The sequence below is a fragment of the Coccinella septempunctata genome, chromosome 1, assembly GCF_907165205.1.
Source record: "Coccinella septempunctata chromosome 1, icCocSept1.1, whole genome shotgun sequence".
Lineage (NCBI taxonomy): Eukaryota > Metazoa > Arthropoda > Insecta > Coleoptera > Coccinellidae > Coccinella > Coccinella septempunctata.
In genome coordinates this window covers 60,086,051-60,110,250 of record NC_058189.1, presented here as the reverse complement: position 1 = coordinate 60,110,250, position 24,200 = coordinate 60,086,051, and the positions used below count along the sequence as shown (strand labels likewise).

Genomic DNA, 24,200 nt, shown 5'->3' with positions numbered 1-24,200 from the left:
CTAACGGAGAAATCTGGGAAGGATTAGATCAGAACATTTTAAGATCACTCATTTTAAGTATGAACCGTCGTTGCCGAGCTGTAATTAACGCAAGGGGTGGAAATACCAAGTATTAAATCACTTATCAGCATTTCAGTATTTTGAAAATTGTTCATTTCTCTTCTTTCACATAAGATTCGGAGAAATCCTGAATTTTTCTTCCATTTAATGTGTCTTGTTTCGTTCAAAACCTTCCCGAGAGAACATAAAAAATAAGTTATAAATTCAATGTAGAGTTAACTTTCATTAAAATTGAGATTTTCAGAATGTGCGTTAATTTTTTTGTGCAGTGTATATAATAAAAGATCATTTTATCAATGGCAGTCTCAACATAAGCCCCCCTGGCCCTCTGAACGGTATTAATTTCTGGCCAACTCAATGTTTCAACATTTTGACGAGCACCTACAACTAGAGGCCAAAACTTTGCCAAGATAAGTGATAACCTAGAACCTTCGTATATGATGATTCTAAAAATATATTGAACAGTGTGGCTGATGATTTATTTCAAATGATACTCAGCTATGGGAAAGTTGTCTATTTTTTTCAGTTCGGTATTATGCTTGACAATTGGATTAGGTATTTTTCGAATCTACTCGATTCTGATATATGAACCGCCTTTACCTGAAGTGAAAAACGAATGGTGGGGAGAATACAATTCTAAAATTGACGAGAATGTATATCCGTTCAGAATAAATATCTCAGATACGGTAGGTTCATCATTGTTTCATGTTTCTGCTTATGATGGTGCATCCAAAAGATTATTGGCACATATAAATGTGTAGCCAACTTCTTCTGTACATATTGATCAGCATCTCATCCATAGATACCATCTTATTCGGCATAAATGTTTCTCGAAGCTATGTCTGCTGTATTTTGCCTAATATCTACATCATTTTGATCCAGTTTCGTCTTCTAGGTACTGGAGGACCTTCGCATCAGACTAAAGAATACGAAAAGTTCCTTCGCCACGCTTCATAATACTTTCCAAACCTATGGAACTTCCTCAGCACTCCTATCTAAATTCAAAAATTTCTGGTTGGATGAGTACGATTGGAGGAAAAGAGAGAAATTCCTCAATAAGTTTCCCCAATACAAAACCAACATCCAGGGATTAAACATTCACTATCTTCATGTAAAACCTAAGGACCATGTAGGATTGAAAGTTTTCCCACTTTTACTGATTCATGGCTGGCCTGGATCGGTCAGAGAATTTTACGATATCATTCCTTTACTCACAACGCCTCAGAAGGGTAGAGATTTTGTATTCGAAGTTGTTGCCCCATCATTGCCAGGTTAGTGTAATTATACTTATCCTCGTATCCACCCCAAAGTTTTCAGTTGATTTCCAAAAAAGCTATAAACTTTTACTTGCTCACATCCTTCTTTCAGATACCTGATGAAACAAAGGGTGATTTATTAAATCATAAAATCTTCTGCGAATATTTGGGAAGAAAAAATGAAGCAAACATTTAAAAAAGTTGTCATTACATTTTGAAGTCAATTTTGCGTCTCTGTGTATACAGTGTGAGTCTTTGACTCGTACAAATATTTTGAAAGTAGATTCTTGAGGTCAAAGGAAACACTTTTTTCCTATACCTACCATTATTTTCAATTCGGCCCTGATATGGTAATTTTAAGTTTTCATGATGAGCTGTGCCACTCCTGGAGAAAGCAAATTAATTTCAGAATAACTAGCTAAATTGTGATTCTACACATCTGTGGGTCTTTTGACAAGGTTGTATTCAGCCAAAGTACCCAATTTTTCCTATTTCACAGATACTTTTTAATTTTTGAACAACAAATTAGTCGAGAACGGCGCAAAATATGAAGAATACATTTATTTTACATAATATTCATTATGGGGATATAACGGGTGGTCCAGTTCGTAACCAAGAAATTTTAACCACGTATTCTACATCAAAAATAAGCCCTAGTTTGTTATATAAACATATGCCGAGAAATGTTTCCTCTCAGAGATACGGAGTGTTAAAATTATAGAAAAAAAAATGTTTTTTATTAATAACTTTCATACTGCTTGAAATATTTTTATGAAATTTGAGACGTAGGTTTTGAGCGTCAAGGGGCACTTTTTGCATAATATCATTTCTTTTCTATTCTACCAGTGGCGTCCGTACTGAAGCGAGACTGAATATTTTCAGATGAAAAAATCATACGCCACTGGTTTTTCCGACAATAAAAATTACTATCCAAATCCTTATTTAATTTGGACCAAATTCGGTCTCTTGACTTTTTCCTGTACGAGGCACCGTTTCTGGTTAAGAAGTCAGAAGTCTACATCGTTTTCGAATCGAGCATAGATCGAACGCGATGCTTCTACCCTTGCATGCTTTTGGTCAACATTCAAACTTTTGGGGATCCATTTTGCAGCAATTTTTCTCATGTCCAAATCGACGTGAACTATACGATGAACGCGTATGAAATATTCAGTGCTTCAGATATCCGTTTTAGCCCAATTCGACGGTCTGATAAAATCATGTCATGAACTGCATCGATATTTTCGGGGACTGACACAGAAACTGGCCATCCTGATCGGTCATCATCTTCAATGACAAATTTACCTCTTTTGAAGCTTGCAGTCCAATTTTTCACGGTCGCATACGAAGGAATTGATCACCAAGGGTATTAAGCATATCTTCGTAAATCTGCTTACCTCTTAACCCTTTTAAATACAGGTACTTGATGATGGCTCGATACTCCAATTTTTCGATTTTCACAATTTCGGTGGACATCTTCTTTCTTTTAATTTATTGCGCAACTCTGGTTTACTTTTTTGACCTCAAACTTCACACTGACACTTCTAATGAGTTATTGTTCTTTGCTATGGTAACGCAATATTTTTTTATGGATGGAACTGGTCTTGGCTAACTAGATATCAATAAATCCTCGTAGATGGCGTCCAACTTAGTTTCAAGAATTTGTTTTTTTCAATTTTTGGTATTTTTGTGGTAGGTCATGGGCATAATGGGAAAACTGGAAGACTTGGGTGATATATTGTGTTCCAAAAAGATTCATCAAATGAATGTAAAACTTAAAACTATATTCCGAAATTCATTTCATTAGATAAAACCGTTTGTGATATAAAACTAAAAATAACACTTTTTATAGATTTTCAACAACCTGTATTTATTAAACCAAGCCGATTCGGAAAAAATGGTAAAGGAAAAAAGTGTGACTCTTGACCTCAATAAACCACTGTTAAAATATTTGTAAGAGTCAAAAACTAACCCTGTAAATATCATTTCGTAGAATACAAGCTAATATCACTTTTCATCCAGGTTTTGGATTTTCTGATTCGGCAATCCGTCCAGGCCTTGGAGTCGTCCAGATGGGGGTGATCCTGAAGAACCTAATGGGGCGTCTGAATCACGACAAATTCTTCGTACAAGGGGGAGATTGGGGTGCAATAATGGCGCCCCATATATCCATTCTATTCCCGGAAAACGTGATTGGGATGCATTCAAATATGTGTGCGTCCATCAGACCCATTTCTATACTGAAAAGATTGCTGTACAGTCTGTATCCGTCGCTGATTGTTAAAAAGGAATATGAACACTTGGTTTATCCCCTATCCGGGTATTTCGCAGGGTTTCTCGAGGAGATGGGATATTTTCATATTCAAACTACGAAGCCCGATACCATTGGTGAGCATTTGAAGATTGAAAAATTTTATTGTATGTTGAATATGTGTGAGATCTGTAGTGTGTCTCAGTAAGTACTTTCCTAAGTGATATTAAGGAAAGAAGTCCCATAAACTGGGATCGCAAACGTTTCGTTTTTGAGATACAGGGTGTTAAAGTTTGAAATTTTGGATTGGTATCAGAACAAGTTGTGAAAACACATTAATTGATAGAAATACCCAGTTTTATTGGATGTGTCAAAACTAACATTGAATTTATTCAACACATCTTTCTGAATTTTTTTGACAACTTGGATTTTTCAGAGGATTTCTGGAGAATCGTTCAAAATTGTTTTCTCGCAATCGGTAGCTGATACGAAAAAACCACAAGAGACAACAAAGCTTCTTTTTACATATTTTTTCAAATTGACAGTGGCTCACCAAAAAGTTGTGTAAGTAAACAAGGGAGAGTGTTCTAGAAAAAATATCACCCTGTAGATTTGCTACTGAAATTGGCATGTCACATAGTGTGGACTATTTATTTCAGTATTCATACTGAATTTCAATTGAACATCTTGTGAAATGTAGAAACTGTAAGAGAAAAACTTATTCGTGGAATCTCTACTCTTTTCGTTTGTACCTCAAATTTAGGAACACCCTGTATAGAATACCACTGAACCCCTTAAGTTCTTTCAGATTCAACATCATCAAACATTTTTCTGAGAGTTTTATGGATATAAGCTAACTAACTTTGAAAACGAATAGCAGTAGCATGTGGTGAAATACCACCAGAAATTTTTTTCCAAGATGTTCAACCAAATTTTGAATGATTATTTGAAGAGTGAAAGAGATGCTTCTCTAACGTCTTATTTGTTTGGAGTTGGAGGAGTGCCGGCAGCGTGAGGGTGCACATTGTACACAATGTACGAGGATATATTGAAAAATTCTTAGCCTACTATAGAAGCGAACAAAATTTCAATGACAAAATATTTTAATACTCAACATAATCTCCTCTTAATTGGATACATTCGAACCTGCAACGTCTTTAGACCTTTCAAACAAAATTTTTCTTCTTGCTCTGCAAACCAGACCTCCACAGCTTGTATTACCTCCTCGTTGGAAGAAAATTTACGACCTTTTATACTTTTTCTCAGTTGAGGAAAGAGATGATAGTAGGTAGGATGGAACCAAATCTGGTGAATAAGGGGGGTGTTCTAGTAATTCACATCCTAAATCACAAATTTGTTGAGTTTTTGTGCAGGGGCGTTGTCCTGCAAAAACAAAACACCTTTGGATAGCTTTCCGCGTCTTTTCTCTTTAATTTATTCACGTAGAGTGGTCAGTCGAATATTAATCTCCGGTTATTGTTCTACCCTTATTCAAAAAGTCAATCATGATTACCTACTCCAAGGCAATCCCAAAAAACTGAAGCGAGAACTTTGTCAGCAGATTTTTGGACACGAAACTTCTTAGTTCTTGGAGAACGAGAATGTCACCATTCCATCCATTGTTGCTTTGTTTATGGATCGTAGAAATGTACCCAAGTCTCATCCATAGTAAAAATTCGGTTTGAGAAGTCTACATATTCAAATCGAGCACAGATCGAACGCGATGCTTCTACCCTTGCACGCTTTTGGTCAACATTCAAACATTTGGGGATCCATTTTGCAGCAATTTTTCTCATGTCCAAATTGATGTGAACTCTTATATGATGAACGCGTTCGCATGAAATATTCAGTGCTTCAGATATCCGTTTTAGCCCAATTCGACGGTCTGATAAAATCATGTCATGAACTGCATCGATATTTTCGGGGACTGACACAGAAACTAGCCTTCCTGATCGGTCATCATCTTCAATGGAAAATTTACCTCTTTTGAAGCTTGCAGTCCAATTTTTCACGGTCGCATAGAAAGGACATTGATCACCAAGGGTATTAAGCATATCTTCGTAAATCTGCTTACCTCTTAACCCTTTTAAATACAGGTATTTGATGATGGCTCGATACTGCAATTTTTCGAGTTTCACAATTTCGGTGGACATCTTCTTTCTTTCAATTTATTGCATAACTCTGGTTTACTTTTTTGACCTCAAACTTCACTTCTAATAAGTTATTGTTCGTTGCTATTGTAACGCAATTTTTTTTTATGCATGGAACTGGTCTAGACTAACTAGATGTCAATACATCCTCATAATTTTTATAACTTGAATTACCCGTTAAATAATCAGCCATTATTTTTATTTTCAGTAGTACTCGTAAAAGAAATACCCACTACCGACCCTTTTGGGCACCTTGTACATAAAGTTCCTCTTTATGAATCTGCTATTCGACTATTCAAATACGCATAGCACTGAAAAATAAACTTTCGCAGTCTATCATTTCTACACTTTCATTTATAGAGTCCAGGACTAATTCGATAATCTTTCTGAAGAAGTGCATTATCGAATCATTCTCATGAATTACCCATTCTGTATCTTACCAAATTTCTTTCTCATCAGGTACAGCTCTATCGGATTCTCCTTCGGGTCTTGCAGCTTACATCCTGGAAAAATTCGTGAGTTGGACGAATCCAAATTGGAAACTGTTAGAGGATGGGGGTCTCACCGAAAAGTACAAAATGGAAGATCTACTGGACAACATAATGATTTACTGGGTGACAAACTCGATAACCACCTCGATGAGGATATATGCTGAAAGTTACAATACGAATAAGATCACCTGGGATTTGGAGAGGTGAGATTCAGAGTTGAATAGGTACATTCAGAAATTTTCAACTTGCGTGGAGACGTTTACTCAGGAAATTTACGCATTATCAGCCACACAGAAAATACAACAACCTAACAGTAGGAATAAAACAATTTGGAAACAATTCAAATACACTGCGCAAAAAAATTAACGCACATTCTGAAAATCTCAATTTTAATGAAAGTTAACTCTATATTGACTTTATAACTTATTTTTTATGTTCTCTCGGGAAGGTTTTGAACGAAACAAGACACATTAAATGGAAGAAGAATTCAGGATTTCACCGAATCTTATGTGAAAGAATAGAAATGAACAATTTTCAAAATACTGAAATGCTGATGAGTGATTTAATACTTGGTATTTCCACCCCTTGCGTTAATTACAGCTCGACAACGACGGTTCATACTCAAAATGAGCGATATTAAAATGTTCTGATCTAATCCTTCCCAGATTTCTCCGAGTTGGATTTAGTCATTAAGAGTAGCTGGATGATTTTCTGAACTTCTCAGCCTTCTATTGAGGTTGTCCCAAACCTGCTCAATCGGATTGAGATCTGGACTTCTTGCTGGCCATTCCATTCGAGAGACTTCAACCTCTTCAAGGTACTCCTGAACGATGCGCTTACGATGGGTTCTGGCATTATCGTCCATAAAAATCAAAATTTTCACCAGTGTACGGGGCAAATGGCAATACATGCTCTTCAAGAATGTTCCTTATATACTTATCAGCATTCATAGCTCCATTATCAACGACCACTAGGTCTGTGCGAGCTTTCAAAGATATTCCACTCCATACCATAATCGATCCTCCCCCGAAACCAGTAGTATTCAGGAAATTGCACTGAGCATATCTTTCATGTGGACGTCTGTATACAAGGAAACGTCGATCACAATGGTAGAGGCAGAATCTAGACTCATCTGTGAAGAGAACTCTTTCCCAAACGGCCTCTTCCCAATGGATATGCTCTCTCGCAAAATCCAAACGCGCCCTTCGATGGGCTGGGGTAAGAGCTGGGCCTCTTGCCGCGACACAAAGCCTTAAATCATATTCTCTGAGGCGATTTCTTATTGTCTGAGTGCTAATTTGCACCTCATGAGTTTGCTCAAGCTGAATTTGAAGGAAGCGAGCGGTTGCAACCGTTGTCTCAACGAAGAAACTCTCAAGTAACTTCTTGAATGGCAGTTGTTACCCGTGGTCTACCCTGTCCTGTTCTTCGGACATTCATACCTGTCTCCCTAAATCGCTGCAACATTCTGGACACACTTGTATGGGAAACCTTTCTGCAATTCTTGTGTATGTCCACCCTTCTTCTCGCAAAACTATCGCTTGGGCACATTCCTCTTAGGTCAAATTGCGAGTTTCGCGTTGCATAGCGATCGAGTGTAGAAAATCAAACGAAAGAAAAACTATTGATCACTAGAATGTATCGAGAACAACTGATTTTAGAATAGAGCCAATACATTCAAAATCTGATAATATCATCTTTTTTTTATTCCTGCTGGGAAAAAACATCTGTATTGAAGAAAACCGTTGAAAGTGGATAACATATGCATGCATAATTCTGATAAAAATAATTATCATTGAGAACACCTTCAGTTGTAGAATAAATTCGAGATTTCCATAATGTGCGTTAATTTTTTTGCGCAGTGCAGAAACTCAATTACGATAACTTCCCCTCTCAATAGTGACAGTTTAAAACTTTATTGGGCATTAAATCTCAATGGACCTTCCTGCTATTATGCCTCAATCTTCCATTAAAAAACATAATCTTCCTAACATCCCCAAAAATACTAATCAGATCAATTTGAAAACTCGAAACTGGCTCTAGAATGAAGTTTTCATTAAATTTCGTTTTAGGAAACAGGTACCAGTGCCAGCGGCGTGTGCAAGGTTCGCCTATGACTTAGAGTGGAATCCTGAGGCTCTAATCGAGGACAAATTTCCCAAATTGATCCAAGTGAATGATTTCAACGGAGGACACTTTGCTGCCTTCGAAAAACCTAACGTTCTTGCCCGAGACATTTTCGATTTTGTTCAAAAGGTGGCATCGATGAAGGATGAAGTTCCTCACCATTAAATGTTTCACAGGAATAAGAAACCAACTTCTTTATGATTCCTACATCATGATCCTTGTTCTTTGAAAAATCGTGCGATATCTCAATATTACCTAAAATAGGCCGTGTTACGTGTTATCATAAGCTGAGTTGTAGGCAAGAATGTGCCACTCATAGAGGGTGATTTTTCCGTTTCCGTTTTTCCATTGTATCTCCTATGTTATTAAAAATTTCAAAGAAATTGTTGAAATAAAGATGAAAAGCATTCAAGTTTGCGTCAAATGAGACCAGACGTGAGTTTTGACATTTTTAAATACAGGGTGGGCTTTTTAAAACGAAACAGACAAGATAACGGGCGGAATAAATTTATTTCGAAAAAATGCTCCGACACGTCAATTTTTGTTTTGAGGGGGACCACTTTTAAGGTCAAATTCACAACTATATCGCTTCAACCCTTAGTGTTAGAACAGCAACCCCTAAATTTTTAATAAGGAAGATGGGGTAAATTTCTCCTCGTTTAGAAGATCTTCTCATCCTGTGTTCAGCATATTGGTTTTTTCTTCATTTGATTCATTGATTCTTGAAATATTGACATTTGAATTTGTTTATTTTGTAGATTTGATGAAACTCCATAACTGCCATACACCAGACATCGAAATAATGGTCATTTCTCTCATCAACAATGAAAAATACAGAAATTATTTCAATTCTTTCTGCCAAAGAATAAACTATTTTCACCTTAATTGTTGAAGAAAGTAAGAACCCATAATAATTATTTCGTTGTCTAATGTTGACAATTAACGGTTACCATCGTAACCACAGAATGAATCACCTCGGGTTTCATGAAGCTTGATCAGGGAATCAATGCTTGATTGACCAACATACGTCAATTTGTTTTCAATCGATAATTCAGTTATTATCATTCATAATATCATTCTCGCATCAAATTATGATGTTTATACGTCCATTAAATTATTCTCAATTGCTACTTCTTCAATATATTCAGCAATGAAAAGGTGTCAGTGAGTTCATTTTAGAAATCAAGTGACTGTCAAATCGTTGATCGCACAATCAAAGTTTTATGAAACCCGCTGTTAGTCAAATAATAATAATAATAATAGACCCCTAAATTTTGAATAGGAAAGATAGGGTGAGTGATACCTCATTTGAAAGGCCTTTTTATGCTGAATTCAGCGTATTAATTTTTTTCTCATTCAATTAATTCGTTTTCGAGATATTCAATTTTGAATTTCGTACTGTACCAGTCATTCCGCTAACCATGCTATGTGAAATCATCAATTATTTGAGAAAGATTTGTTCTATATTGGTTTGATAATTTTTCTTTTGTCTTTATGTTTATTACTTGTATTGTATTGTTTTGTTTGCTTTATCGACGTGCCCATACATATGCAAATGTCGGAGGGGATTGAATAAAATTATGACTTTAGCCTTGCGGCTTTCACACTCCTTTCCAGAGGAACATTCACTTATCCCAGATATCTCAGATATCAAAAGGATTAAGCTCTGTTGGAGCCCTTTCCAGGTTTTCGGGCTCGTGGTGGTGGTCGGGTCCGGGTCGCTCCTCGGCTCCCTGCTGTAGGTTGGATTCCTGCTCCACCCGCACTTCCTGTCGGAGCAGACGGTGTTCCTCTGCATTCCCCATGTACTTGCGTACAGTTCTCGCCGTACCCAGCAGTACCGCCTTCTGCTTGACTATGACTATGATATTTTCGTCCAACTGAAGTTTCCTCAAGTTCTCTAGTAGTTTCTTCGGTATCAGGCCTGTAGATGAAATGACAATAGGGATGGTCCTTATATCTTTCAGCTTCCACTGTCTTCTGGTTTGTTCCTCGAGATCTCTGTATTTTGAAATTTTTTCAGTGTGTCTATCTAGAAGATTGTTATTATTTGGAATTGCCACGTCGATGAATAGTGCTCTGTCCTCATCCTTATTGAGCAATATGAGGTCTGGTCTATTGTGGGTTATTTTCCGGTCTGTGAGAACAGTGCGATCCCAGTAGAGCTTGTGATGTTCGTTTTCCAGCACAGCATCTGGATGGTAATTGTAATAAGGAACCTTTTTCGAAGTTGGAAGTTGGTGTTTTTTTGTGCCAATTCTTGGTGAAGAATCTTGGCAACAGCATCATGTCTATTATTATTATTATTATTTGACTAACAGCGGGTTTCATAAAACTTTGATTGTGCGATCAACGATTTGACAGTCACTTGATTTCTAAAATGAACTCACTGACACCTTTTCATTGCTGAATATATTGAAGAAGTAGCAATTGAGAATAATTTAATGGACGTATAAACATCATAATTTGATGCGAGAATGATATTATGAATGATAATAACTGAATTATCGATTGAAAACAAATTGACGTATGTTGGTCAATCAAGCATTGATTCCCTGATCAAGCTTCATGAAACCCGAGGTGATTCATTCTGTGGTTACGATGGTAACCGTTAATTGTCAACATTAGACAACGAAATAATTATTATGGGTTCTTACTTTCTTCAACAATTAAGGTGAAAATAGTTTATTCTTTGGCAGAAAGAATTGAAATAATTTCTGTATTTTTCATTGTTGATGAGAGAAATGACCATTATTTCGATGTCTGGTGTATGGCAGTTATGGAGTTTCATCAAATCTACAAAATAAACAAATTCAAATGTCAATATTTCAAGAATCAATGAATCAAATGAAGAAAAAACCAATATGCTGAACACAGGATGAGAAGATCTTCTAAACGAGGAGAAATTTACCCCATCTTCCTTATTAAAAATTTAGGGGTTGTTGTTCTAACACTAAGGGTTGAAGCGATATAGTTGTGAATTTGACTTTAAATGTTGTCCGCCTCGAAACAAAAATCGACGTGTCCGGGCATTTCTTCGAAATAAATTTATTCCACCCGTTATCTCGTCTGTTTCGTTTTAAAAAGCCCACCCTGTATCACAGCTCACTTTTCCATTGAGTTTCGAAAGTGACCCAACTAAGAAACTTAATTGTTTTGAAATGGGTGGCACGAAATAGGCGCTCTTGATTCAATTTGATGGAGAACTTGATACTTAACCACTTATAGGGAAATAACTTTCACATTCCACTTGTTGGCAGTGACAGCGGCAGTAGTAGCGTTGCCAGGGAGCTAAAGATCGACCATTAAACGTTTTTAGGTCATTTGCACAATTCCGGATTCAAAAAAGAGGTCAATGTTTGGGTGCAACATCGATTGACACAATAAACATAATGAATCGAATTTGTTTACCTCTGTCAAACGGAATGAAATCGAAAACAAAAAAACAGAGGTGTTGTTTTCCATCAGGATAGACCACAAACGTCTATAGTGAAACCCCTGGAGCTTGGATGGATGCATCCACCATATATGTAGTCCAGACCTGGTACCAAGCGATTTCCTTGTTCTTTCTGCATTGCAACTTCCCTAGTGGAAATTTGCGTTAATAGAAGATTGCCAATGGGGACCAAAACTTCAATGAGAGCGGCATTATGGAGCTACCTTCGAATGACAATAAATACAGGGTGAGTCTTTGACTCGTACTAATATTTTAACAGTAGATTGTTGAGGTCAAAAGAGCCCTCTTTTCCTATAAAATGTTTTCCCAGTCGGCATTGATAAAACGATATAGCCATTTTAAGTTTTCATAATGAGCTGTGTCACCCCTGGAAAAACAAAATTACCATCAGAATAACTAGCTAAAATCAAAAAAGATGATAGATTCATTATAAACGAAATTGAAATTGTCATCCCTGAATAGGAATATCTAACCAATAAAACTAGATGGTTCAGAAGTTGATATTCTTGAAGAATTTTGTTGGCATAACATAATAACTGCGGAAAAAAATTAACGCACATTATAGAAATCTCAAATTTATTCTACAACTGAAGGTGTTCTCAATGATAATTATTTTTATCAGAATTATGCATGCATATGTTATCCACTTTCAACGGTTTTCTTCAATACAGAGGTTTTTTCCTAGCAGGAATAAAAAAAGATGATATTATCAGATTTTGAATGTATTGGCTCCATTCCAAAATTAGTTGTTCTCGATCAATTCTAGTGATCGATAGTTTTTCTTTCGTTTCATTTTCTACACTCGATCGCTATGCAACGCGAAACACGCAATTTGACCCAAGAGGAATGTGCCCAAGAGGTAGTTTTGCGAGAAGAAGGGTGGATATACACAAGAATTGCAGGAAGGCTTGGAGTTTCCCATACAAGTGTGTCCAGAATGTTGCAGCGATTCAGGGAGACAGGTATGAATGTCCGAAGACCAGGACAGGGTAGACCACGGGTAACAACTGCCATTCAAGAACGTTACTTGAAAGTTTCTTCGTTGAGACAACGGTTTGCAACCGCTCGCCTCCTTCAAATTCAGCTTGAGCAAACTCATGAGGTGCAAATTAGCACTCAGACAATAAGAAATCGCCTCAGAGAATATGATTTAAGGCCTCGTGTCGCGGCAAGAGGCCCAGCTCTTACCCCAGCCCATCGAAAAGCGCGTTTGGATTTTGCGAGAGAGCATATCCATTGGGAAGAGGCCGTTTGGGAAAGAGTTCTCTTCACAGATGAGTCTAGATTCTGACTCTACCATTGTGATCGACGTTCCTTTTTATACAGACGTCCACATGAATGATATGCTCAGTGCAATTTCCTGAATACTACTGGTTTCGGGGGAGGATCGATTATGGTATGGGGTGGAATATCTTCGACTGCTCGCACAGACCTAGTGGTCGTTAATAATGGAGCTATGAATGCTGATAAGTTGATAAGTATATAAGGAACATTCTTGAAGAGCATGTAGTGCCATTTGCCCCATACATTGGTGAAAATTTCATTTTTATGGACGATAATGCCAGACCCCATCGTGCGCGCATCGTTCAGGAGTACCTTGAAGAGGTTGAAGTCTCTCGAATGGAATGGCAAGCAAGAAGTCCAGATCTCAATACGATTGAGCAGATTTGGCACAACCTCAATAGAAGGCTGAGAAGTTCAGAAAATCATCCAGCTACTCTTAATGACTTGGGAATCCAACTCGGAGAAATCTGGGAAGGATCAGAACATTTTAAGATCACTCATTCTGAGTATGAACCGTCGTTGGCGAGCTGTAATTAACGCAAGGGGTGGAAATACCAAGTATTAAATCACTTATCAGCATTTCAGTATATTGAAAATTGTTCATTTCTCTTCTTTCACCTAAGATTCGGTGAAATCCTGAATTTTTCTTCCATTTAATGTGTCTTGTTTCGTTCAAAACCTTCCCGAGAGAACATAAGTTATAAAGTCAATGTAAAGTTAACTTTCATTAAAATTGAGATTTTCAGAATGTGCGTTAATTTTTTTGCGCAGTGTAGTAAGAAAAAAAAGTGTTTCTTTCGTTCTCAAGAATCTACTGTTGAAATATTTGTACGAGTCAAAGACTCACCCTATATAGAAAAATAGGGGTGCAAATAAAGATGTAAATTTCACAAATAATATTGTTTTTTTCCCAACCTATTATACTCGTATTTGAATCGTTTCATGGATGGTATGATGGTAATTGAAATACATTTGGAGGAAATTCTTTTTATTGATTTTGTGAAACTAACCCATTGGGACAATATTGTATTCTCATTCCGAGGTAGTGAAGTATGAAATACTGTCCTTTTATCAATGTGAAACACTTAGAATTCGAACTACAAAACTATAGCGAATCAATCGAAAAATTAACTTGCACAGAGCTAACCCTCTGTGTCCACCTCCGGAATGATTGTATTGGGATATTCCGTTTTTACTTTGGTATATCCAGTAGTTTCGGAAGGACTTAAACCTAGAAGGCATGATTTTTTTCCGAAAAACTGGTAGCTCTGCAGAGGTACAAGCTCTCACGATACTACCCCTATGGGAGTTCGGTTTGTTTGCGGTTCTGTTTGGTTTAATTTGGTTAGGTCGATACAATCACTTCGAAGGGGGACGTTATGAATTTAGAAAACTGGTTAGGTGGGCTTAAACATATATTCGGTTCGAATTCCCCTGAAGTATTCATCGAAATGATCGTACACTATTTCCCATTACATCCAGAGATAAAAACTGCATTATTTTTTCGGCGATGATGCGGTTAGAACTTTCTCAGTGAAATCGTAAATATCCTTGGCTAGTACTTCTGGTACTTCGAAAGCTGCGAAATGCCCTGCGTCGTGATCAGTCACGTGTAATAAATTGGGAAATTTATCCTCCAACAGGGCGGTAGGTGAGTACAATATGTCGTGTGCAAATCTCGAACATCCAGATGGTACAGTCACAGGTATTCTGAAATTACAAAAGAGAAACTCAATGGGTACTTCATATATATTTTCAAAGTGAATTATGTGACCAAAAACACAATACTAATTTGTTCGAAATAGTGATTGTCACGATTTTTTGAGCGCTTATTCAAGTTCATAACTAAAGTGGTCACCCATCCGGGTACTTCGCTCGTCCAACGCCGTTTGGTACCAGAAAAATTACAAAATCTCTAAAAACACAGATCCCATCTGATTAGAAACTGGTATATGACTTTAAAATGACATTTTGAAGATTCATGCGGAATTTGAGCTCTATCTGCTGGATTGTTCATGGGGTATGTAATTTTTTCTTTTGAAAAATTGTCAACAATTGGTCCCGACCATTCTGTCTTACTTACCTTGAAGTCATATCAGGAAGGGCACATCTCCACCTTTAATTATTGAAAATAATACCAAAATGAATGATTGTACTCACTTAGAAAGGTGCAAACTGTAGTGGGCACTATTGAAAGATTCTGAGTATAACCTCATGGATGACGTTATTGTACCAGTTACCCAATATATCATTACATTATCCAGAAGATCCTCCATTTTATATTTTTCAGTCAAACCCCCGTCCTCGCGTTCTTTAAAGCTGGGATTTGTCCAAGTTATAAACTTTTCCAGTATATAAGCAGCCAGGCCTACTGGGGAGTCGTTTAAGGCTGTACCTGAAACAGAAAGGAGCATCCAAATTTGTTACAGAATGACTACATAAATAAATAAGGTTGACTGCAGAAAGTCTGAAAAAATAAGTTTGAAATCTGTAACAAAGTTATTGTTTTTGAGAAATGACGAGGATGTATAGTTAGCATAGACCAGTTCCAGGAATAAAAAAAAATTGCGTTACCTTAGCAACGAACAATAACTCATAAGAAGTGTCAGTGTGAAGTTTGAAGTCAAAAAAGTAAACCAGAGTTACGCAATAAATTAAAAGAAAGAAGATGTCCACTGAAATTGTGAAAATCGAAAAATTGAGTATCGAGCTATCATCAAATACCTCTATTTAAAAGGGTTAAGAGGTAAGTAGATTTGCGAAGATATGCTTAATACCCTTGGTGATCAATGTCCTTCGTATATGCGACCGTGAAAAATAGGACTGCAAGCTTCAAAAAAGGTAAATTTTCCATTGAAGATGAATAAGATGATGACCGATCGGAAAGGCCAGTTTCTGTGCCAGTTCCCGAAAATATCGATGCAGTTCATAACATGATTTTATCAGACCGTCGAATTGGACTAAAACGGATAATCTGAAGCACTGAATATTTCATACGAACGCGTCCATCATATAGTTCATGTTAATTTGGACATGAGAAAAATTGGTGCAAAATGGATCCCCAAATGTATGAATATTGACCAAAAGCGTGCAAGGGTAGATGCATCGCGTTCGATGTGTGCTCGATTTGAAAACGATGTAGACTTCTTAAACCGAATTGTTACTATGGATGAGACTTGGATACATTTCTACGATACAGAAACAAAGCAACAATCGATAGAATGGCGACACTCTGGTTCTCCAATCCAAGACCTAAGAAGTTTCGTGTCCAAAAATCTGCTGGAAAAGTTCCTGCTTCAGCTTTTTGGGGTTGCCATGGAGTAATCATTGATCATTGATTTTTTGGATAAGGGTAAAACAATAACTGGAGATTACTATTCGTCATTACTGACCACTCTACGGGAAAAAATTAAATAGAAAAGACGCTATCCAAAGGTGTTTTGTTTGCACACAAATCTCATGTTGCCATGCAAAAAATTCATGATTTAGGGTCTGAATTACTAGAAAACCCCCCTTATTCACCAGATTTGGCTCCATTCGACTATCAACTCTTTCCTCAACCTCAAAAAATTTCAAAGGTCGTAAATTTTTTTCCAACGAGGAGGTAAAAAAAGCTGTAGAGGTCTGGGTTGCAGAGCAAAAAGAAACATTTTATTTTAAAGGTCTAGAGACGTTGCAGGTTCGCTGTAATAAATGTATCCAATTAAGAGGAAAATATGTTGAGTAATAAAATAATTCGACAAATGAATTTTGGTTGGTTATATAGTAGTAGAATTTTTCAATATATCCTCGTACACTTATCGACCTGCACGATATTTACACCGAAAGTTAGAGACTCCCACTTTGTATTTCAAATATCAGATCTCATCTCCAACATCGCCAGTTGTGAAGTTATGAATAGATAATAATATACTTATTCATCCATTCGAAATAAAATGAATGATAATCAGGAATATAGTAGAAATGTCAAATTTTTAGAAAAAATACAGTTGGTAGATAAAGTAGAGATACAAAACTTAAAATTAATCTCCTTTTTGATTTCAACTCACCTACAGTATCTGGTTTGGTAGCCTGTAGATGTAAATACCCAGACTCCAAAATCATAGTGGCGAACACACTCGACATCGGATATACAAGGTGTTCATACTTTTTGTCCACGATCAGTGAAGGCTTCAAAGCGTAAACGATCTTCTTCAGAGTCGTTATGGGCATATCGCTGAAGCATAAGTTCGAGTGCATTCCGATGACTTGTTGAGGGTATAAAACAGCCATATAGTTCGCAATCATCGACCCCCAATCCCCCCCTTGAACGTAGTATTTCTGTATGTTCAGTCTGTTCATCAAGTTCTTGAATATAACGGCCATTTGTGCAGATCCTAGGCCTGGGCGTACTGCTGCCTCGGAAAAACCATAACCTTCGGAAGGGATAAAATGGTTATTAACTGCTTAGGAATCTGGCTTAGATGGGACCGGGGAGACAGGATGCATTTATTGCATTTAAGAATTAATTCAGATGCATCACTCTCTAATATGATATCAACAAGTATCAGCAACAAGCCAATTTGTCAGCAACCGGACCCCGACAGGAAGAACGTTCCATCTCATCTCTCTTCCTTCTTTAGTTGTATACAGAGTGAGTCTTTGACTCGTACAAAAATTGTAACAGTAGATTCTTGAGATCAAAAGAAACACTTTTTTCCTACACCATTTCTGATTCGGCCCTGATAAGAAGATATAGCCATTTTAAATTTTCATAATGAGCTGAGGAGCTTTGGAAAAACAAATTTACCTTTCAGAATAACTAGCTAAATCTGTGACACTACACATCTGTGGATCTTTTAAACAGAGTTGTATTCAGCCAAAGTACCCAATTTTTAAAATTTTACAGATACTTTTTAATTTTTGAATATCAAATTACTCGAAAACGGTGCATTATACGAGAAAATATGAGGAATACTCATATTTTACAAAACGTTCACGTATACATTAGATAGCTTCCAACTTAGTTTCAAGAGTTGGGTTCTTTGAATTTTTGGTATTTTATGGTACGTAATGGTCATAATGAGAAAACTGGAAGACATGGATGATATCTTGTGTTCGAAAATGATTCTTGAAATAAATGAAGAACCATATTCCGAAAGTCATTTCATTAGATAGAACCGCTTGTGAAATAGAACTAAAAATAATTTTTGGTGTTTTGTTTTTCAACAGCCTGCATCTTTTAAACCGAGCCGATTCGGAAAAAATGGTAAGGGACCTCAAAAATTGACTGTTTTTACGAGTCAAAGACTCTCCTGTATATACACTATACAGGGTTGGGATAACGAATGGAACCAAATATATAAATATCTTTTGAACGGAAAGGACGATTTTTATGAAATTTCGCAGGTTACTACAAAGGCGCAAAATGCATCTGATGGACATTTTTTTGTTGATAATATACCTCCGGTTGAACAGGAAAAATCCAAAATTTATATGGGACCTCCTGTATATCTTTGTTGAAAGAGCTTGGAATTTCGAATTCGTACATAATTGCTTTGGTCCTTTTTCCTTGTCCTTTTCGTTCAAAAGATATTTACTTGGTTCCAAACTTTATCATTCCCAACCCTGTATTGTAGTTCAGACCCTAACACATGTTGATATTCATATCAGCGTGTAATATGCGTCTGAAGTAATTCTCATTATTGCATTCATTGCCTTTCTATTATTAGCCCAGTACAATAAGCATTCAATTAGGAATAAATTGCAACTAAATTAAGCATTCGTTGTTTCAATAGGTACAGGCCTTGTTCAGTTTATTAAAAGTAATAGGTATGTATTGTTACTACCAAAGATTATCTTTGGTTGCTACTAGGTATTTCCCGAGCGGTTGGCATAGCCTAACGATGAATGAGGGTCATCTAGGCCTTTCCCACCTTTCAGAAAAGTTGCTTTTTTTGTAACCAAAGGCCTTTAGATTCGGAGATACGGGGTGATTTACGGATTTAGTTAGGCTTAAATTTTCGATATCCATAACGTAAGAACGAGTAGTCCGATTCTGATGAAAATTTGTGGGCTCGTTTACTTCCAATAGCCCTTCGAGATGGCACAGGCAGTTCGCAGATTATCAGGACAGAACTCAAAATATTGAGTATTTTTCAAATGTCAAAATTTATATATTCTGGATCAGTTGAAGAATTTTTTTTTCAGAATTGAATATTTTTTTCAATCAAATTCAATTCTCACTTTGCATGGCACACTTGTTCTAAATGAGAAACGAACGAACGAAATCATATTTCAGGTTCATTTTTGAGAATACAGTCCTGTTTTCAATTATTTAGTTATAATCTTCAATGCCACCTGCCGAGATTTTGAATAAAAAATGCCCTCTTCTCAGTTATTTATCATTCTGAATCATCAACACACAGTGTTCAAGTGTGCTGCCTAAAAATTATATTTGAAAAATGTAGGTACCCATTATTGAACTAAGAATTCTTTCAAAGTTATCAAATCTCAGGCAGAATGACAGGTGATATTTTTCTTCGAAATCAATTCACATAATGAATATTTAATATACGAAACATCCATATTTTCTGAGTAATAAGTACTACTTTATATTGCAGAGCAAACACACTCCTAAAATATATATCTACATTTTCCTAGATTGTACCAAGCCGTCTTTCTATCTTATTATTTGATAATTTCGAAAGAATTCATAGTTCAATAATATATTTTTCAAATATATTTTTGAAATATATTTGAACACTTGGTGTATTGATGTCTCAGAATGTAAAATAATTGAAGGAAAGGCTCTTGCTATCCAAAATATCAGTTTTTCAACTGATGCAGAAAATATGGATTTTTGTATTTGAAAGATAAATCTCAATTTTCTGGGTACTGTCCTCATTTTCTTGAAATTGCATATGCCATCTTGAAGGGTTATTGGAAGTCAACGAGCTCACAACACTTCCCCCGTTATAGATATCGAAAATCCATAAATCACCCTGTATCTCCGAAAATAATGGTATAAAGTACAAAAGGAGCAAGTTTCCAGAAAGGCCTAGATGAGTTGCATTCACAACTAGCCTATGGTCAACCACTTGTGCAACAACCTGTATATGAACTTGATTGGCATTGAAATATTCTTCAATTTTCGACATATTGTTTTTGACTGTATGTTCCAATATGAGTACCCTAGATTTTACCCCCGGCGGAGTTTTGCATTAGGAGAGGTGGCCAAAATGTTTCCTCAGGAGGGGTGGTATCTTGATTTTTCGATCATATCTCCTGTGGTACTGAATATTTCGAAAATATGGTAGATATGAAAGTTATAAAGCATTTAATTCTGCTTCTAATGAGACCAGATGAGAATATTTTGCACAGTCTGTTCTCGTAATACAGGTCCTCAAAGAATGAAAAACTTTTCAGAAGAAAGAAGAATAGTAATATTCGTTTCAACAACAGTTTTCTTATATCTCTCATATAATAACATATTAATGATAAAAGTACTGCATCTGCAGTAAAATAACTTTTTGCTTTACCTGGTAATGAAGGAACGATAACTTCATACACGAATTGACGATCCTTTTGAGGTGTTGTCAGAAGGGGGATGATTTCATAAAATTCCCTGACCGAGCCGGGCCAGCCGTGGATGAGCAATAGCGGAAAAACTCTGAGTCCCTCAATCTTCTTCGGTTTCACGTGCAGGAAATGGATGTCAAGGCCTTGTATCTTGGTCTTGAACTGTGGGTATTGGTTGAGGAATTGCTCCCTCTTCTTCCAATCGTACTTGTTCAGCCAAAAGTCCAGCACTGATTTCGTGACGGTTGATGAAATACCGTAAGTATGTTTAGCACCTTCCAAAGGTGGAATCGGTGTTCTGGTGTTTTTCAGCCTGGTTTTGAGATCTAGAATGACCTGAAAACAGAATGTCAAATTTTGTACGAGTACGGTACATCACCACTGCTCAAGGAGTTTCAATTCGGAAAAACCTGTAACTCCAAAACTACAAGGATGTATTGATATCTAGTTAGCCTAGACCAGTTCCATGCATAAAAAGAAATTGCGTTGCCATAGCAACGAACAATAACTCATTAGAAGTGTCAGTGTGAAGTTTGAGGTCAAAAAAGTAAACCAGAGTTACGCAATAAATTGAAAGAATCGAGATATCATCAAGTACCTGTATTTAAAAGCGTTAAGAGGTAAGCAAATTTACGAAGATATGCTTTATACCCCTGGTGATCAATGTCCTTCGTATGCAACCGTGAAAAATTGAACTGCAAGCTTCAAAAGAGATACATTATCCATTGCAGATGATGACCGATCGGGAAGGCCAGTTTCTGTGTCAGTCCCCGAAAATATCGATGCAGTTCATGACATGATTTTATCAGACCGTCGAATTGGACTAAAACGGATATCTGAAGCATTGAATATTTCATACGGACGCATTCATCGTATAGTTCAGTTCAATTTGAACATGAGAAAAATTGCTGCAAAATGGATCCCAAAATGTTTGAATGTTGACCAAAAGCGTGCAAGGGTGGAAGCATCGCGTTCGATCTGTGCTCGATTTGAATACGATGTAGACTTCTTAAACCGAATTGTTACTATGGATGAGACTTGGATACATTTATACGATCCAGAAACAAAGCAAAAATCGATAGAATGGCGATACTCTGGTTCTCCAAGACCTAAGAAGTTTCGTGTCCAAAAATCTGCTGGAAAAGTTCTTGCTTCAGTTTTTTGGGATGGCCATATGGTAATCATGATTGATGTTTTGGATAAGGGTAGAACAATAACCGGAGATTACTATTCGACATTACTGACCACTCTACGGGAAAAAATTGAAGAGAAAAGACGCAGGAAGCTCTCCAAAGGTGTTTTATTGTTTTTGCAGGATCGCCCCTGCACACAAATCTCATGTTGCCATGCAAAAAATTCGTGATTTAGGGTTTGAATTACTAGAACACCTCCCTTATTCACCAGATTTGGCTCTTCTCTTTCCTCAACTGAAAAAAAGTTTTATTGGTTGTAAATTTTCTTCCAACGAGAAGGTAATAAAAGCTGTGGAGGTCTGGTTTGCAGAGAAAGAAAAAACATTTTTCTTGAAAGGTCTAGAGACGTTGCAGGTTCGCTGCAATAAATATATTCAATTAAGAGGATAATATGTTGAGTAATAAAATATTTTGACATTGTAATTTTGTTCTATAGTAGGCTAAGAATTTTTCAATATATCCTCGTATATGCCGGACTTTGCCCATTGTTAATTGGCGCATTCGTACCCTGGATCTTTTTCATTTCATTTCCCAGTCCGTAGCTCTTTTCTTGAGACAATAACTTGACGAATTTTTCATCATTTAGTCCAACCAAATAGTTCCATATTCCTCACAAAACTCGAAAATTTGGGAAGATCTTCCCTAGGAATAAGAGCGCAAAGAAAACGGTCATACTCTGTTATGATTATAAATATATCGCTTCAGAAAATTGACGCACCAAACTCTACTTAATATTTCCGTTGATGCCGTTGTTACGCCACTGAGTTTAGTCCATTAGACAAACCAGCCAGTGATCGTGTTTTTGTCTCCTCAAATTATAGTTTATCGACAACATGCACTTCAAACTGAGAGATACCTCGAAGGTTATGAAATCCTAACCAAATGAAACGGAAATAAATAAGTGGATTTGACCGGAGAATCAAATTGCGTAAAACTAGAAAAATGTATTTCTTACCTCATCAGGAACGGCGATTTTGAAAGGTCTTATCGTGACATCGTCTACACCTTTGCCCCCTGGGCCCCACCAAGTGTCTTCGAATTTTGGGATAGGAGGAATGTTGAATATACCAGAAATTTTCAACAAACCGAGAGGAACACCCACAGTCAATACTAACAAAGAAATAATTACTGTACCATTACCCATTGCAGATTTTTCGCGTGGTTTTTTTAAGATATAAATAGTACTTGTTGTCGTTGTAAATTACTATTCCGCACTGCTCATGCACAGCAATGGCCCGGCTCAAAAGTGTTTTTTAGCAGCCAGTGGCAGCTTATATATACCTCGGGGAATTTACCAGACGAATGCTGCATCCAATCAAGGTTGAATTGATGAATACAGTCACAGCCTTCTAAAGTCTCTATAGACTGCTCTGAGACTCGATGAAAATATATGCTGAAAGTTACAATACGAATAAGATCAGCTGAGATTTGGAGAAGTGAGATTTAGAGTTGAATTGAACATTCAGAAATTGTCAACTAGCGTGGTGGCGTTTACTAAGAAAAATTAAAAACGATTGACCGTCATCCGCAATTTCAGTCAGACAGAAAGAATTAATTACAACATAACAGTAGGCAAATATTATAGAGTTAACTCTATAATCTTTGACAGTAGGTATATAGGAATGCACCAATGTGGCCATAATTAAATTACAAACTGAATTACATGATTTTTACTAGAATGAGTTATTTAACGTCTAGCTAGACGTATTTTTCTACTACAGTATCATAATAGTTACATGTAATATATAGGGGAGAGTTGGATAAAACGGGATAGCTAACGTTATATAACCCATAACTCCCTAAACAAGCTATTGATAACTGCTTCATCTTCTGCACAATAACTTCTCTGGTGTCTTCTCTATACATTGAATATCGAGCATTCCTTCATTGTTTGATGATTATGTAGAAAAAATAATATTTGTGATAAAAGGTAAAGTATCCTGTTTTGCCCTCCTAGTCGGGTAAAATGGGATGATGTATGAATGAAAATGATTATCAGAGTCAAATATATGTATTGAAATTGAAAGCAGAACACCTTAGTAATCGCATACTTATAACAAAAAACAAATCAAGACTTCAGCAACGACAAAAATAGCACGAGGACGGATCAACATCATTCTCAACCCCGGCACAAGCTTCGTAAGACCAAATACGACAGTCCTGGCACATTACCCAACCGTCAGCACTCTTTGATTTAGAGTTCAATTCTGAACAATAAATGTATGTTACATCGGGGTCCTCTTCATCTTCTGAACTACTACAATTTTTGTTTCTTCCTCTCTTCTCTTTTGTCGACTTTTTGTTAAATATTATATTTTTTACCTTCTCTTTATTCTTGTTCATTACTGCCGATTCGTTTCTCTCGCATATTTTC

General features: G+C 36.6%; 2 protein-coding genes across 2 annotated transcripts; one reads left to right on the top strand and one right to left on the bottom strand.

The window, feature by feature from the left end:
• The first annotated feature begins 510 nt into the window (after positions 1-510).
• On the top strand, positions 511-8,533 carry LOC123322571 (juvenile hormone epoxide hydrolase 1-like). Its single transcript, XM_044910515.1, has 5 exons — positions 511-746; positions 956-1,331; positions 3,336-3,701; positions 6,174-6,408; positions 8,278-8,533. The coding sequence occupies exons 1-5, from the start codon at positions 561-563 to the stop codon at positions 8,495-8,497; spliced, it is 1,383 nt and encodes a 460-aa protein (XP_044766450.1). The 5' UTR covers positions 511-560; the 3' UTR covers positions 8,498-8,533.
• A 5,511-nt stretch (positions 8,534-14,044) lies between these two features.
• LOC123311078 (juvenile hormone epoxide hydrolase 2-like) lies at positions 14,045-23,090 on the bottom strand. The gene is made up of 5 exons (XM_044894847.1): positions 22,782-23,090; positions 20,594-20,969; positions 17,123-17,488; positions 15,234-15,468; positions 14,045-14,783 (listed from the first exon to the last, which is right to left on the bottom strand). Exons 1-5 carry the CDS (start codon positions 22,968-22,970, stop codon positions 14,570-14,572), a joined length of 1,380 nt encoding a protein of 459 aa, XP_044750782.1. The 5' UTR covers positions 22,971-23,090; the 3' UTR covers positions 14,045-14,569.
• Between the last annotated feature and the right edge of the window lie 1,110 nt (positions 23,091-24,200).

Coding starts and splice junctions, on each gene's coding strand:
- LOC123311078 (XM_044894847.1), bottom strand. CDS start 22,970: ATGGGTAATGGTACAGTAATTATTTCTTTGTTAGTATTGACTGTGGGT. Junction 15,469..17,122: donor TACCAAACCAGATACTGTAG/GTGAGTTGAAAT, acceptor TTTCTGTTTCAG/GTACAGCCTTAAACGACTCC. Junction 14,784..15,233: donor TACAGTTTGCACCTTTCTAA/GTGAGTACAATC, acceptor TTGTAATTTCAG/AATACCTGTGACTGTACCAT.
- LOC123322571 (XM_044910515.1), top strand. CDS start 561: ATGGGAAAGTTGTCTATTTTTTTCAGTTCGGTATTATGCTTGACAATT. Junction 1,332..3,335: donor TGTTGCCCCATCATTGCCAG/GTTAGTGTAATT, acceptor CTTTTCATCCAG/GTTTTGGATTTTCTGATTCG. Junction 3,702..6,173: donor TACGAAGCCCGATACCATTG/GTGAGCATTTGA, acceptor CTTTCTCATCAG/GTACAGCTCTATCGGATTCT.